Consider the following 15,735-nt stretch of genomic DNA (forward strand, 5'->3'; position numbering starts at 1 on the left):
ACTTAGAATATCCCCAATGCTAAGTGAATCTCACAATATCACATCATATTGAAACAACTTATACCTAAATTTGCTTCAATGGTAGAAAAGTTAAATAACTCACACTTTTATAAATTTTTATTTATTGCACTTAATCTTTTTTAAATTAAAATATTAGTTTACTAGTTATATTTGTTACAATAAAATATCTTTTTATTTGTAAGCAATTGTATCTTCTATAAGCTACAAAGATTATTTATAAGAAACTCTCTATGTGATGTAAACTTGTTCCAATTTTGGAAAAAAAAAAACTATATCTTTGAATAAGATACACTATGTACGTAAGTTATTTTAAGTTCTTTATATTGAGTTCATGATTTTTTATCATATGAAAATAGTCAAGTTAAAGATACTCTTTCAAAGTACCCGGTTGATTTGGAATTGCATCTTTATCTCATCATGTTTTTAAGATGCGCTAATTGGTCAAACTCATTTTAAAGGAGTAAAGATTTCTTAATTTATTTATTTATGAAAAACTCAAATTAAAGTCACTTAAAAATTATAAGATGTGTTGGTTTCTAAATTTAATTTGAATAAATAATACATCCTTTATGGCTGAAATTTTGAAGAAAAAAAAACATAATTTCAAATTGATTTACATATACTCTCATCGTTGGCTAATTAACGTATAATGTATAGTAGGTAACCGCGAAACACTATGCTTCTAATTCTACCTATAATCGCCAATAATTCTTCCTTGTTTCGGCACAATATATTTTGTTCATTAATAAAAAAAATAAAAATTTCATTTTTATTTGATTGTTATGAAAACAAATACATACTTTTAATTTTCTAATTAAAGTGAGAGTCCAAATTATTTTCAATAACCAACATGTTGTTTGTTACATTGGTTCGAGTAAAACCAAACTTAATTTCCTATAACTAGATCTTGAATTTAAACTTTGTAGATAAAAAATATGATTAAGTGGGAAGGAAAAGTCCACTAAAGTAGTCAATCAGGTTTTTTAATGAAAACTAATTATTAGTAAAACTGATGAATACTTTGTATTAATATCATGATAGTCTAAACAAATTATTTTTAATATTATTTTAATATAAGCAATTAATTTCTTAAATAATCATGAAATTAAGATGTCCTACAATGTGAAAAAAAAGGACAAAAATGCATGTACTCAAATTCGTGTAAACACAACTTCTGAACCACTTGTTGATCAATTTATCAATTAGTTGATTCAAATGAGCCGTAAACAATATTGACTAATTAATCATTACAAGATTCTCTGTAAAGTTGATGTTTGTAATGCTAAAATACTTTTTAACTTTGATTTTAATTACTTAAAATACTTCAGGTCATGTGTATGTACATTAAGTGGCATGCTGACTTTATATTTCCAGAAGAGTAACGCAAAGAGATTTTGTGTTACATATATTGTCACCAGGTACACTTGTTAGATTTCAATATGATACCAAAACAATCATGAAGTTGAAGGAGAAAAAAGAGAATTATATATAATATTAAATTTGACCCTTTCTTTTGCTTTTGTAAAAAATAGTGTAGCTTTATGTATTTATAACTTGGTCATCGTTTTGCTTAACCATGAAATTTGAATTTTTTCATCACAACAATGAACATTTAATACTAAAGTACTTTCATTTGAAGAATAAAGATGGAGGTTGGGGACTAAATATAGATGGTCATAACACCATGTTTTCTACTACACTCAATTAGGTATGTATGCGGATTTGGGAGAAGGACCGAATGTAGCTCATAACAATGCTTGTGCTAAAGCAAAAAAGTGGATTCATGAAAACATATCCATACATATGTATGTAAGCTACTAATTTAAACAATCTTATACATGTAGGTACGTGGCGTAGTTGATTGGTGTGGAAGTAATCCTTTGCCCCCAAAGTTTTGGATTCTTCCTACTTTTTTCCCTATGCATCCAGGTTGAACAATTTAACTGTATTTTGTTATTCATTGTATAACAATACATAAAATGTGATTGATGAATATTTATTGTATCTCATTATTACTTTAAACAATGAAGCTAAAATGTGGTTTTATTGTCGATTGATATATATATATATATATATATATATATATATATATATGCTCATGTCTGTCTTATATGGTAAAAATTTTGTGGGTCCAATCACACCATTAATCCTAAACTTGAGAGAAGAATGGACATAATTTGTCAGTGACGCCCACATTCCTTCTAGACAAATTAGATTTAGTGGACAGTCTATCATAGATTAATCTCCAAGCAAAAAACGCAGCTTTACTTGGTATTTTTAGTTTCCATACGTCTTGAAATACCTCATCTATATTCTCATCTCTTGATTCCCTGTCAAGCAGTTGATATGCACTGCTTATAGTATATACCCCAGTTGAGTCGCTTAGCCACACCCACCTATCTTGTTGCTGCTCATTTGTGTTGAGATGTTAAATTTCCTCCAAAAAGCAGTCCCCCATAGGTATCTCAACCTCAAAAAAGTAACCTCCTCCATTGCAAGCACCACTCTCAGGTTGCAGCTGAACTACATACCATCTGCTGAATGTGCTGGTTTTTTTGGTTTGAGATCAGGTAAGGTCTAGGATATTTTACCATTAGGGGGATCCCATCATCCATCCACCCATCTTCCTAAAAACCTAGCCTTGGAGCCAGAGCCCACACTCCATTTTATTCTAGATTTGAACCAGCTTTCCTCCCCGGAGTTGTGGCAGATATAATTGAGATCAGACCACCATGCAAATGCTGCTAAGACCCTTCTATTCTCATCCAAGTTCCTTTACCCTCCATATTTTGAATCCAGCACTCTAGCCCATAATTCTCCTTGATAATAAAACAAATTCCACTTCCATTTTCCAAGAAGAGCCTGATTAAACTTGGTCAAATCTCTAAAATTCCCAGACCACCTTTTTCTTTCGACAGACATGCTGATCCATTGCTTACCCAAGCGATCTTCTTGTGTTCTGTATCTACTCCCCACAAGAACCATCGTTGTAGTTTCACAAGCTTGTGTACCACCTTTTTTAGGATCTTGAAAAATGAAAGAAAATAGATAGGAATTGTGTTCAGGACTGACTTTATCAAAGTCACCCTTTCCACAAAGGATAGTTGCTTTTGTTTCCACTTTGCCAATCTATGCTCACATTTTTTAACAATAAGATCCCAAGGCACACTACTTTTTGGGTTTGCCTCAATGGGGATACCCAAGTAGGTCAACAAACAGCAGTTAAGGTATGAGGCAGTATTGACTTTTTGCAAAATTTATTTTTCAACCTGAAACCATCTCCAAACTCCTCAGCATCGCCTTGATGGCCCTCACATTTTGCATTGATGCTATAAAACTAATAATAGCATATTGGTCACACCACACCGCTAATATATTTGAAGAATTATATCTACGAATTTATCAATTAACTCAAATTCTCAATGAACCGACTCTTTTTAATACTAAATTATAAATTCCATAGAAAAATTTTCCTTTATGGACCTTTCTTTCATTACATAATGCTTTCCTAGAACTGGGAAGAAATGTGTTCATCAAGAGTCTCTGAAACTTTGAAATACAGTACAAGACCTCATCCCTTCTCCATCACTATCACTATCACCAAGGAACATTGCTACTGGATATGTAGGCAGCTGCCACGAACCATGTAAGATAATATAAAGGATGAGAAACCAATCAGCAGTACACAGTCTCATAATTTGATATTGAAATAATTCATCAATAAAGACATTTCAGACCACTAAGACTAATAATAGAGAGAAACTTTATTTCTTGTGATTGTTTTTCCCTTAAAAAAAAATAGAGGACCTACTTGCACAAGCATCTTTTGTGATATTGTAGTTGTTAGCTTCCAGCCTGCAAACCTCAACTTTCAGCCTTGTAGCTATATTCTTCTCATAAGCAGAGATGAGAGATTCTCTCACTTGCTTTATCTCATGTTCCAGTCCCTCACTTTGTTCAGTTGCATGCTTGGAGCCCGGGTCAATCCCTGCAATGCATCATGACATTGTTAGTATTGCTTTTCTTCCAACTAATTATGTCATTTAACTTCAGAAAAACCATTATATTTATACCAATGCTTTGCAGAACTTGAATATGCCTCTCTGAATTGTTTGTCCATGATATTAACCTGCCCAACATTCAAGATTCAAAATAAGTTTGTGGTATAAACTCTAAAGCAACAAGCCTTATGAACAAGTACTCAATCTAACAACTTACCCAAATGCAAAAGGACAACTGCAGACATTTTTTAATTTGAGAAAAAAAGAACAGGTTTTTTGGAGTATCTACATGCAGCTTGAAACTCCAAATGTGGTAGTAAAAAACAGATCCAAAGAGAGGTAGTGAAGTGGACATATTAAGTGCAGCGAAGGTGCTCGACGAAATGCGAAAGAGAGCGACAGGTGAATAAGTAAACCTAGTTAGTGGGAAGGAAAAGGGATACCCAAACTTCCTCTTCTTAGGGGGGTCGCGGAAAAGGATCTTAGCGGCAATCAGATGTTTTCGCCTTCTTCGCGGCCATGGCGCCACCACCGTCATCCTGAGATTGGTCCCAGCGGTTCCTCCTTTTCTGCTGCTGTTGAGGCGGCGCGCCCTTGGCGGCCTCCTCCTCCTCCTTCTTCTTCATAGCGATGGCCTTCAGAGTCTCCTCCTTCTCCCTCTTGAGAGCCTCCTCGCGCATGATATCCGCGTAGGTCCTCACCGAAGGGTCCGGGGTCTTCTCGCCGGCGAGATGATCTGGTTGAGGCGACGGCGGCGATAGTCGTCGTCGCGATCGATGATGCGCTGCGGCTTGCGGAAGCCGATGTCGTTGTCAGAGTCGGGGGCGGAGGGCATGTACTTGAGAAGCGACTTAGGGGGCGGTGTAAGAAGCCAGCTTGTGTGCGACCTCGTTGTCCATGGCGTCGAGATTCTCGTCATCTTTGTTGGCAGGGATGGAAGTGAGGTAGGAGCCCTAGTCGCTTCCGCCGTAGAGATCGGTGTCAAACGTGACGGAGGTGAGCGAAGCCAGTTGCTGCTCCATTCGCTTCTGCTCTTCCCGCGTCTTCGCGATCTCGGGGTCCACCGAAGCCATGATGATGCTTCAAACTCCTAAAACCCTAGACACAGAGGAAGAGACCCTATGCAGGTTACTGAGTCAATGTTAAAACACAGATTCAGATATAACATAACAATGCGAGGAATTGAAGTGTCGCAAAGAGTGATGATGAGAGCGCGAAAATTTGGGATATAATGCAATATCGATTTTGATCTAACACCGTTCAAATAACATCCATTTTTTTTTTATTTATAAAATTTGATGTTAACATATATACATATAATATTGGTATTTTAAAAAACTTAGCAATTAATAAAACAGCATTGATCTTTAAAGAATAATGTTTTTTTTTTTAAGAATGGATGTTAACGAATTAACTTATTTATTATTGTACACTTTTTTACCATTAATTTTTATAAAATCAACATTAAAATAATGATATTAAAAATTTATTTTCTAATAATTATTACTATTAACTCCCTCTTCTTCTATATAGAAGAAAAATATAATTACTTAAAGGATCTTTAAGCAAAAACTAATTATTTTCTCTTAGTATATGTTTGGATTATTTTATTGTAGACTCAAATTCTGTAAAAAATTTAAAATCTTGTATGAATCTCACATTTTCATACATTATTTTAATTTAAATATTTCTTCTCAATTTTATTCTCTTCAACTTAATCAACTCACCCCTTAATTTATCTTAGTGTACAAGAGTATCCAATAGAAAGGGAAAAAAACTTTGGGATGATGAGAAATATTCACCAAAGCCTCGTTATGTAACCTAAGCTTGGAAGCCAAAGGGAAGAATCCACCGATTTGGAACTTCCACTTCCAACAAATTATACATTATTTGAGTAAGATTATCCTCCCTAAATATATAAGTGGTTTCAACCAAAAAATAACTAATCCATTGAAAAGGAATAAGTTGTTATTATTCAAAAAAAAAAAACAAAGTTTTTATTTTCATTTGAAGACATATTTCTTCTCATTAGATATTTTTACTTTGGACTTGACTTTTTTGCTATTTCTTTTCAAGTTGTATTCATGTTATCCCTTCAAAACAATATGATTTTGAGAGTTGTGTTAATATTTAAAACAACACAGAAAGAACTTTAAAAAAGACAATAGATAAACCAATTTTCTTCTATAATAGTTTTACTTGATTTTGTTATGCTAGATGAATTAAAGCGGTTTTGTACTATTTCTTCTCCAACTTCTCATTATTAACACAGCTATCTTTGGGTGGGGTATCGATACATCATGTTATGATCATGATTCATGATCACTGAACTACTTATTATCTTCCATAAATGTCTTTTTGGTCAATATTGATTGAAGACATGAGCATCATATGTGTCGGAGGAACCAAATGTTGTATAAATAATTCAATATGGTGAACTTGTTTCTGCAAAGAATTGAAATATGGGGCACTTGACATTGAAGCTTAAGAATATATTCATTTGTAACATTATTTGTCTTGCATTTGGTAGTTGGTAGGCAGTTTTAGACGCAACTCATCATGTTTCCATTTTAAATATGGCAACATCAAGTGACCCATAAATACTATTACATCAAAAGAAAAACGTACCATCATTTCAACTGTTTGCAATTATTCCAATCAATAGTGGATTTGAGCGCATGCTCAGAATAATTTTGTTGGATATTGTTCGACATCCAAAATATGCTTCACGAATCAATACTCATTTTAAAGATATTTTGTTGCGTTTTAATCCCGTTGCCATACTTTTAAAAGAAAAGGAAAAACAAATTAATTAAATCTTCATAATAATTTTAAAAGTTTTATCTAATTTGTGAATTACTGTCTATAATTAGGGCTGAGCAAAAAAAACAAAACTGACTATAATTTGGAAAGAATTTGGAAATTCTCTTTTATAAAAACAAATACAAAAAAGGGAAATAAGCGCGCGCTACATAAAAAGAAATTCATCAAAGTTATTCAAGAGGATATATTGGAGGTCATTCTAGAAAGTGAAATGTCACAAGATAACGATAAGCTAAATTCACCATAATATCTGCAACTCCATCACCTTCTATAGAGGAAAATTCTCACTAAAACATGATGACAATTGCGAAAAACAATACGCATCTTATATTTTTAAACATACATGAATCCCAAACAAAACTTTTTTTGTATATTTTAATACGGGATATACTATCTACGCCAGTTTATGTTTATATATATCAAACATTAATTTTAAAAAAATTATTAAAACTTATAATACAATTCTTAACTCAATTTTAAAAGATTTGCCTTAACTTTTAATCACTACGAGTGTAATTAGAATGCATTGATACGTGATAGTGTACTGATTTTTTTACATAATCACATTGCTGTAAATTGCCATCTAAAATAAGATTGTTAACTTTTTGTCGTGACAACTTAAAAAATTATGTACACATAAGATAATTTTTAATTAGTTAACAATGCACAAATATTTACATTAATAATCCACAAAAATTAAACTATAGTATAAGTTTTTTTTATAAAAAAAATACTGGATTTCATTTTTTGTGTAACAATAGATAAATACTTTAAGTAAAATTAGGTTTGTGGTCAATAATTGTGAGTTTAAAGAGCCTACATCAACATTCCCTCAAAACATGCCACAAGGTTTTTTTTTTCTTCTTTCTCTCCCACTCCCCCCATAAAACATGCCATATGCTACATATACTTTGTATTATTGCTTCGGACTGGAGCTCAACACATTGGGTTCAGGTATCAGTAGATTCACTGTAAAAGGGCCATGCCAATTACCACTGCCCTCATTGAAAGAATAGACATTCAATTTACTCTCCTTTCAAATAATGCATGGGATCAGAATCAGATATCAATAATAAGATTTCCCTAATATTCTCCCCGGCACTACTCATCAAGAGAGTTTGCCCCCCTTCAATCCACAATAAAAAAATTAAATGGGAGACTGCTCATGAACTCTACCCACTCATCACTAAACCATGTCTCCACCAATATAGGAGAGAAAGAATCTCCGATAAAAGAAATGTTATTGTATAGTATGTTGATTAACTTTTTTAAAATTTTTTTTATAGAATACAAATATTTTCTAGTAGAAACATTCTTGTTTGAGTTGGATTAAATCAATAAGAGCAGTAAATTTTTCTTCCGGGTATTTAACACAATTAAGGTAATTTGATCACGCTCAGCCATTCAGTGATTTAGTATTTTCTTTATTGATGTATAAATAATAACATAATTTATTTAAAAAATTTAAATGTTTTAATAAAATGCACATAAATTTTATTTATTAATATAAAATACAATATATGATTTGAGCCCTAATATGGGTGTCTTAGTGCCCACCACTAACTTATGAGTTATGACATTACAAATGTTCCCACTATTCATTGCCTGCCTTTAGAACTTCGATCAAGAAACGTATCTCTGACGAGCATTGATTTTTTTTTCACACTTATTTTATTCTTCTATTAATCGCTTCCTTTTATCACGTTAAATCATGATTTTATGATTAAAAAATAGTTTTTCACCCTTACTATATTTTATTTAAACTGTGTTTACATTTATATTTTTTTATAACAGAGAGAGAGAGAGAATATTTTTATATTTTTTATCATACAAATATAGATGTAAGATTAGTGCAAAGAGAGTGTAAAACTATGATCATTACTCTAAATCTCAAAAGAGTGTGAAACGACAGTCATTATCATCCTCCATTTAAACCCAGATCAAGAATCCTCGGGGCCAATGGCTTTAATGTTATTTTATTTTCTGATAAAAATCATTATGATGATGTAATGGTAAAATAAAATAGAGATAAAAGAGAAGGAAGGTGAACTTGAAATTGGAGTGTGAAAAAATAGGGATATTTTGTTGATTTTCATTTAACTTTTCTCTTATGTATAAATCAAATGAGGACTCAATTTTATTTTATTTTTGAATCATGGATATCTCTTGATCGAGAGTCAATTATTAATCGCTCTAGGTACACAGATTCATTTAAGTTTTGAGATCTCAGTCCTTATTTAATAAATCACATCTATGATTTTATAATTCTATATTTTTTTTTATAAAGAGTGAGATCCATCATATACAATTTTAAAATTTTCAATAATTTTTTTTATAGTGTTACTGTGTGTTGGAGAATATAGTATCGCTAGCAATCCTAATTCCTACTGTGTCTCGGTGTGATGACTGTAAACTGTAGTATTCCCATCCCTCATTGTTAGGAAGAGCTGTATGAAATGCTAATCATGCCCCCATCAAACAACATCGATCGTTATAGTGTCTTTTTCTCTCTCATTTTCCCGGGAATTTTTTTTCTCCATGAATCACATGGGCTGATCCGTTTCCGAACATATCGTTATGCTGTTCACTTCAATTCAATCTTTGCAAATTTGCAGACATTGTGGGCTCTCCCTAGAGGGTAGAGAAGCAGGTGGGTGGTGGGTAGCCTTGCCTTAATGAGGAGAATCCCTCTAAAGTCATGACAGATACATTATGAACTGAGTAATAAAGTTATTGGTGAGAATGATATTGAGTTTGATTTTTTTTTTTTAAAATTAAGGTTGAGAATTATAAATAAAAAAATAAAAAAATTTAATTTTTTTTAATAAAAACTAATTATTAATAAAGCTAGTAAATATTATACAATAATATCATGATAAAAAATAAATATTAATTAATATCTTAAAAATACTAATTAAAAGACTTAAAGTCAAAATATTTTTATTGATGACCAAAAATTTATAATTAATATCTACAATTTTTGTATTAAATAATTTCTTTTAGTTTTTTAATGGAATACTCATGTGAACGAATATCATTGATGCACAGTCATTTGTACCACACACATGACACAACACAACTTTTGAGACAAAAGATTAAACGAGTCCCAAATCCCAACCTCATAAAACCATAATAGCATAACCCCAAGTGAGTGAATGAATGCCAATAACCATGCTCAAACCTAACCTACACGATGGTCACGCGCCAAGCATAATTCTTTCGAGGAATAATGTTGTCGATTGATACCATCAATCTACGATTACTAACTCTACACAACCTATGCATCTAATGCTATCTAGTAGCATACGAGTATCTATATCTACATCTTCTATCTTAAAAATAGGGTTTCACGTGTGTTTGTCAACCTTGGGAAACTTTGTCGGTCAAACACCCTTTTCCCTTGCGCAAATTTTTTTAGTAAATTTCAATTTAAAAAAACTTAAAAGAAAAGAAAAAGAGAGAATACCCACTAAATATAAATATAATATTTTTTTAATTTCTTTTTAAAAAAGGTGACCATTTGGGTCATCCTATGATCACGTACTACTCTCTCTCATCTCTATAATTATAAAGACTCTTCTCTTTCAGACCTCCTCCTTAATTCTCAGTCCAAACCACACCTTTCCCCACTTCTATTCCACATTCTTCTCTCTCTCTCTCTCTCTCTCTCTCTCTATTTTCACTTAGCCTATGCAGAGAAAGAGAAGGAGATCATGGAGCTTGGTTTGAGCTTAGGAGACTCTTCAAGGCCTTTGCTTGGTTTCATGGAAAAGCCTCGTGAAGCCACCTCCAACCAACTGGGGTTAGGCTTCAACACAACGTTATCAATTGGTCCAATCATCACTAGACAAAAAGATCATCAACAAGATGAAGATGAAGAATACCAAGATGAAGAAACAAAGCCAAATAACAACAACAACACTCACAGAACAGAAGATCCTAATGACCTTTGTTCCAAACCCAACAACAACACAGTTCTGCATCAACTTGATTTTCTCCCTCAACTTGCTCTCCCATGGCACCCTCCTTCTGAAAACGGTGAACACCCACTTTTCCAGTTTTACCCCTAAAATAGTTCTCCTCAGGGTTTTTTTTCAATCTCTTGTACTATATTTTTATAAGACTCCTTTAAAAAATTCATAAAAATAACGTATTCAAGAGATTCGAATCCTTTCCATTCATTCTACTATGGACAAAACTTATTCATCATGTTTTCTAGTTAGTATTAAAAGTTTCGCTTCAGCCATTTCACTAATTTGTATAATAACAATTTCTAATTAACAGATTATACAAATTATCAAAATAAAACTGCAAAACTCTAATTTTATTGGGGGAATAAAGTATATGAAAAAGACTATTGTGTAAAAGTTTTTTTCCCCTTCAATTATTTGGTACTATTATTATTTGAGTTTCTATGATATAACTTCACATATGGGTCTCTTGTGGACACGTGCAGGGAGTTTATCATCCGAGTTGGGAGGTTCTTCACGGGGGCTGGACGTGAACGTGCAACCTCCAGCGGCGGAGGACGAGGCGGCGCGGTCGTCGTCTCCGAACAGCGCCGCCTCGTCGTTTCAAATGGATCTCTGCATATACAACAGCAGAGGAGGGAGCTCTAATAAGAGGGACTTTGAGGGTGAGGCCTATGATCAAAGGACTTCTTCAAGAGCTAGCGATGATGATGACAATAATGGTAGTGGTGGTAACACCAGGAAGAAACTCAGACTCTCGAAGGAACAGTCTGCGTTCCTTGAAGAGAGTTTCAAGGAGCACAACACTCTTAATCCCGTGAGTGCCCCTTCTGAAATATTATTGGATGATCTAACACTATCACCTATTCATAGTTGTTCTGATCAATTTTCATGTCACACGATAAACTTATTCTTTTACTTAATATATCACATGAAAATTGGTCGGTCGATGGATACATGATACGATCACATCATATAATAATTTATCTTGTCTCTTTTTCTTTGTTTGGTTTTGTTTTTTTAGTAGTATTTGTACCTAATTAATAATGGTGTTGGACGCGTAATTTTGTGATGCAGAAACAAAAGCTTGCTCTTGCTAAACAACTCAATCTTCAACCTCGCCAAGTAGAAGTTTGGTTCCAAAACCGAAGAGCAAGGTACAACATCCTACACATGAGCATAGTTCTATTCCACATGACCTTGCTATTTGCTAGATTTTTCAAATTTCATACCATTTTTTTTCATACACCATATTATATAAAAGGGTATGGTTTAATTTTTATTTAATCTTAGAAAGAACTTTACATGGGAGTGTCATACACTTGATTAGTTTCATTTTTGTTATATGCATGGTTATGACTTATGAGTAATACTATTGGTTATACTAATAAATAATCGTGAATGTGTGTATTGCATGCAGGACTAAGTTGAAGCAAACAGAAGTGGATTGTGAGTACTTGAAGAGATGTTGTGAGACACTAACGGAAGAGAATAGAAGACTTCACAAGGAGCTTCAAGAATTGAGGGCTTTGAAGACTTCAAACCCATTCTACATGCAATTACCAGCCACTACTTTGACCATGTGCCCTTCTTGTGAACGCGTGGCCACAAATTCCACATCCACTTCCTCATCAATGAGTGCCACCATCAATGCTACTAATTCAGGAGCCACGGCCTGTGTCAAAACAGGTAATAACAATAACAACAATGACTCACCCTCCAAACCCATTGGATTCCCCTTTGGCAAACCCAGGTTCCACCCATTTGTTCACAGTAGCCAACAACAACTCCATCAGCACCAATCCTCAGCATCTTGAAAGATATCAAGCTCAAGACTAGTGCTATATATTTTGAGTTGAGGCTTGGAAATTGATTTGATTTTTGTATATAGGGAAGTTAATTAATTCTGAGAGGCTTATAGTTTTTTTTTTGGTGGGGGTGGAGACGGTTATATAGAATTTGGATAATTGGTTTTTTTTCCTTGTTTGAATCTCTCTCTGTATTTTCCTTCTTTTACTGGTTTTATCCATGGTGAAATCAGAAAGAAGGCAGAAGAAAATTTTAGACAGTGAAGATGATAGATATCAAAGAGAAAGGGAAATGATACTGGTTTTTTGTACTAGAAAAATCTCTCACCCTTTTTTCTATGTATTCTTTAAATACTACTAATTAATAAGTATCTCTAAACTACTAGTAGTTCTTAAAAATAAATAGTTTTACTATGAAGGAAAATTTGCATATAGTATATACTTTAACCATAATTTTTAAAATTTAACTTAGTTTTTATTTTATTTCTAAAACACTTCAAAATACTCGTGAATAGAATTTTCTTTGCATACAAACAAACAAGACAAAATAGAACAAAAACTGAAATTTGATGGGGTAATTAATTGGAAGTTTCAAAATGTTGGTGCAAAAATTAAATAGGTGATTAATTAGAGTTAGGTAGGTATGGGTCATAATAAGGTGAGGAGGGGAAGGCCGTAGTTCAAGGCTGCTTTTCAGAAAGACCAAGAGACTTTCAAATCCGTGGATTGGTCTACTTTTTAATGATTTCATTTCTTGAAGACTTTAAACCTCAGCAGTCACTTATCATCATGGAGGATAGAGAGTTCAGACTTGAGACTTGAAACTAGAGTAAAAAAAATGGGTGTGGTTGTTCTTTGCTTCATTAACTCTTTGTTTGATTTACAAAACAAAATAAAAAGAAAGAAAAAGAATAAAGAATGAGGTGATTTTTTTATTGTTCGTTATAAGAGAAAATCAAAAGAAAGAAAAAATGAAGTATTTTTTTCTTTGTTAGATTGTATAAAAAATGAGAAGAAAGAAAAATAGAAATTTATAAAAAGACATGAATACCCTTAAACAAAATTATTTACAAACACAGTTAAAAAAATGAATTAACAAATTTTGAATATATTAGTATATTTTTATAAACTTAAAAAAAATAGAAAAACATGAAATAATTATAAAATCAAGCAACGCAACCCTTTGAACACCTTCAGGACCCTCATAGTTAATTAGCAAACATTGCAAGTGATGAAATAATGAAAAGGAAAAAAAAATACAAGAAACATCACGACAAATTAATAGCAAAAAGAAGGGGAAAAAACGTTAAATAAAAGGTGAAGAAAAGAATGAGAAAATGAGGAAGGAGAAGAACAGCCGACAGAGGGAAAAAATTATTGCAAAGTAAAGGTAAGAGGAACAGAAAAAAAAAACCTCAAATAAATATAAATGAAAGCACCTCTCGTATAAAAGCAACAACAATAAATAACAAAAAAAAAACATAAAAGAGATTGAATAATTTGACTGAGGATCTTTTTGTCTTTTCATATATAAATTTGAATTTTTCCTTTTTTTTTCTTTTCGATATGGGTGGAAATAATTTTTAAGATAGAACCCATGTCACCCAATTTTATTTTCTCTCCCATTTTCACTAGAAACAAATAAAAAAAGAAATTAAACCAAATCTATTTTTTTTCTTTTATTTTTCCCATGCAATCAAAGGAAGCCTAAATTCAATATATTTATGGGTATGTGTGAGAATTTATATGGAACACTAAATAGGGTGCAATTGCATGCCTTTTGCTTCTCATGTGGGACTTTGGAGGGCAACAAATGGGACTGTGACCCAAAAGGAGCAGGACAGGAATGCCACATTGATAAACACTGTCCCCTAAAGTGGGGTACCCCAATTATGAGTATGCACGAGGGAAGTACACTTTTCATTATAGTTAATTAATGAGAGTACGAACCGTTTACAATATGTGCGTGTGTGACCGTGTTCTGTTCTCATAACATAATCCTATTCATATACCTGTAAATAAATGCAAATATATTTTTCTTAAGGAATTAAAATTATAAAAATATCATTAATATATTTAAAAAAAATAATGAAATCATATAAATTTATTAACTTTAATAATAAATTCAGCAAAAAAATTTGACTTTAATAATAATATTTAAATTAATAAATGTCATAAGAATATTGATTAAATATCTAAATATTAATGAAAAACTATTATTAACACATCCTATCATAATTTAGAATATATTTTAACTTAATTTTTAATAAAAAAACATATTACCATTATATTCTTAACTACGGTAACAAGTAATTAAAAAAAGGATCAAATATGTTCTTAGTTTCTCGAATTTGAAATTTCTGTTTCTTTTTAGTTTTTTAAAACAAAATTTACATTTTTTAATTTTTAAATTTGTGAAATATTTTTTCAATCCATTTTTATTATTTTTTTAAGATTTAAATGTATAACTTATGATAATTTTTAACTGCATTTATCAATATGTTTATTGTCATGCATTTGTTGTTTTTCTAGATTATTGAGTTTTTTTAAAAATCCTTAAAATATTAATAAAAGGGTTTTCTAAATTTTAAAATAAACTAATCAAATTTTATAATATGCAATTTGCATTCCTAAATAACTAACCGAATTGTGTTTGAATTTAGAAGAAGAAAAAAACGAATTTTGTTTATTTTATGGTTAAATTTATTTTTCTCTAATTCACATTTTCATTTCGTTATGAATTATAATAAATTATTCCTAAGAATTAATCATGTTCGAGAAAATAAAAATATACTTTTTTGATTCATTCTTATTTAGAAATATTAAAATTTAAACCAATGTATCTTTAAATACATTCAAAATAACTTCTGGTTTATAATATTTTTAAAAAATTTAGTATTATACCTTTGAATAAGTATCTCTTAAAAAGTGAGTAACAAGTGAAAATTTAAGAATTCAATTACTTTTTAAGAAAAAAAGACTTTTTTTTTGTGCCAAATTTCAGCTCTTTTGGGACATCAACTGAAATTTAGTAAAAAAAACTTCTTCTTTTTTTAAGAACAAATGTTTCATTTATTTTAAAATTTGTAACTTATGATTATTTTTCAACAA

At 31.6% G+C, this 15,735-nt stretch overlaps 2 protein-coding genes across 4 annotated transcripts; one reads left to right on the top strand and one right to left on the bottom strand.

Annotated features, from left to right (window-relative positions):
* Positions 1 to 3,440: 3,440 nt before the first annotated feature.
* Positions 3,441 to 5,280, bottom strand: LOC100804777 (uncharacterized). Of its 3 annotated transcripts, none has more exons than XR_415490.4 (4): positions 4,240 to 5,280; positions 4,095 to 4,150; positions 3,833 to 4,009; positions 3,441 to 3,653 (listed from the first exon to the last, which is right to left on the bottom strand). XR_415490.4 is itself a non-coding variant. In XM_006585270.4 (4 exons), exons 1-4 carry the CDS (start codon positions 4,558 to 4,560, stop codon positions 3,619 to 3,621), a joined length of 390 nt encoding a protein of 129 aa, XP_006585333.1. In that variant the 5' UTR covers positions 4,561 to 5,280; the 3' UTR covers positions 3,441 to 3,618. The 3 variants fall into 3 exon arrangements, 2 of the variants coding, with proteins under 2 accessions (XP_006585333.1, XP_006585334.1); XM_006585270.4 differs by having other exon boundaries at positions 4,439 to 5,280; XM_006585271.4 differs by having other exon boundaries at positions 4,466 to 5,252.
* Positions 5,281 to 10,422: 5,142 nt separating this feature from the next.
* On the top strand, positions 10,423 to 12,944 carry LOC100805312 (homeobox-leucine zipper protein HOX11). The gene is made up of 4 exons (XM_003531368.5): positions 10,423 to 10,883; positions 11,302 to 11,633; positions 11,894 to 11,973; positions 12,237 to 12,944. The coding sequence occupies exons 1-4, from the start codon at positions 10,559 to 10,561 to the stop codon at positions 12,631 to 12,633; spliced, it is 1,134 nt and encodes a 377-aa protein (XP_003531416.1). The 5' UTR covers positions 10,423 to 10,558; the 3' UTR covers positions 12,634 to 12,944.
* The last annotated feature ends 2,791 nt before the right edge of the window (positions 12,945 to 15,735 follow it).

This window comes from Glycine max, chromosome 8, assembly GCF_000004515.6.
Source record: "Glycine max cultivar Williams 82 chromosome 8, Glycine_max_v4.0, whole genome shotgun sequence".
Lineage (NCBI taxonomy): Eukaryota > Viridiplantae > Streptophyta > Magnoliopsida > Fabales > Fabaceae > Glycine > Glycine max.

Coding starts and splice junctions, on each gene's coding strand:
- LOC100804777 (XM_006585270.4), bottom strand. CDS start 4,560: ATGACGGTGGTGGCGCCATGGCCGCGAAGAAGGCGAAAACATCTGATT. Junction 4,151..4,438: donor TTTTCCTTCCCACTAACTAG/GTTTACTTATTC, acceptor AATGTTGGGCAG/GTTAATATCATGGACAAACA. Junction 4,010..4,094: donor TCAAGTTCTGCAAAGCATTG/GTATAAATATAA, acceptor GATGCATTGCAG/GGATTGACCCGGGCTCCAAG.
- LOC100805312 (XM_003531368.5), top strand. CDS start 10,559: ATGGAGCTTGGTTTGAGCTTAGGAGACTCTTCAAGGCCTTTGCTTGGT. Junction 10,884..11,301: donor GCACCCTCCTTCTGAAAACG/GTGAACACCCAC, acceptor GGACACGTGCAG/GGAGTTTATCATCCGAGTTG. Junction 11,634..11,893: donor AGCACAACACTCTTAATCCC/GTGAGTGCCCCT, acceptor TTTGTGATGCAG/AAACAAAAGCTTGCTCTTGC.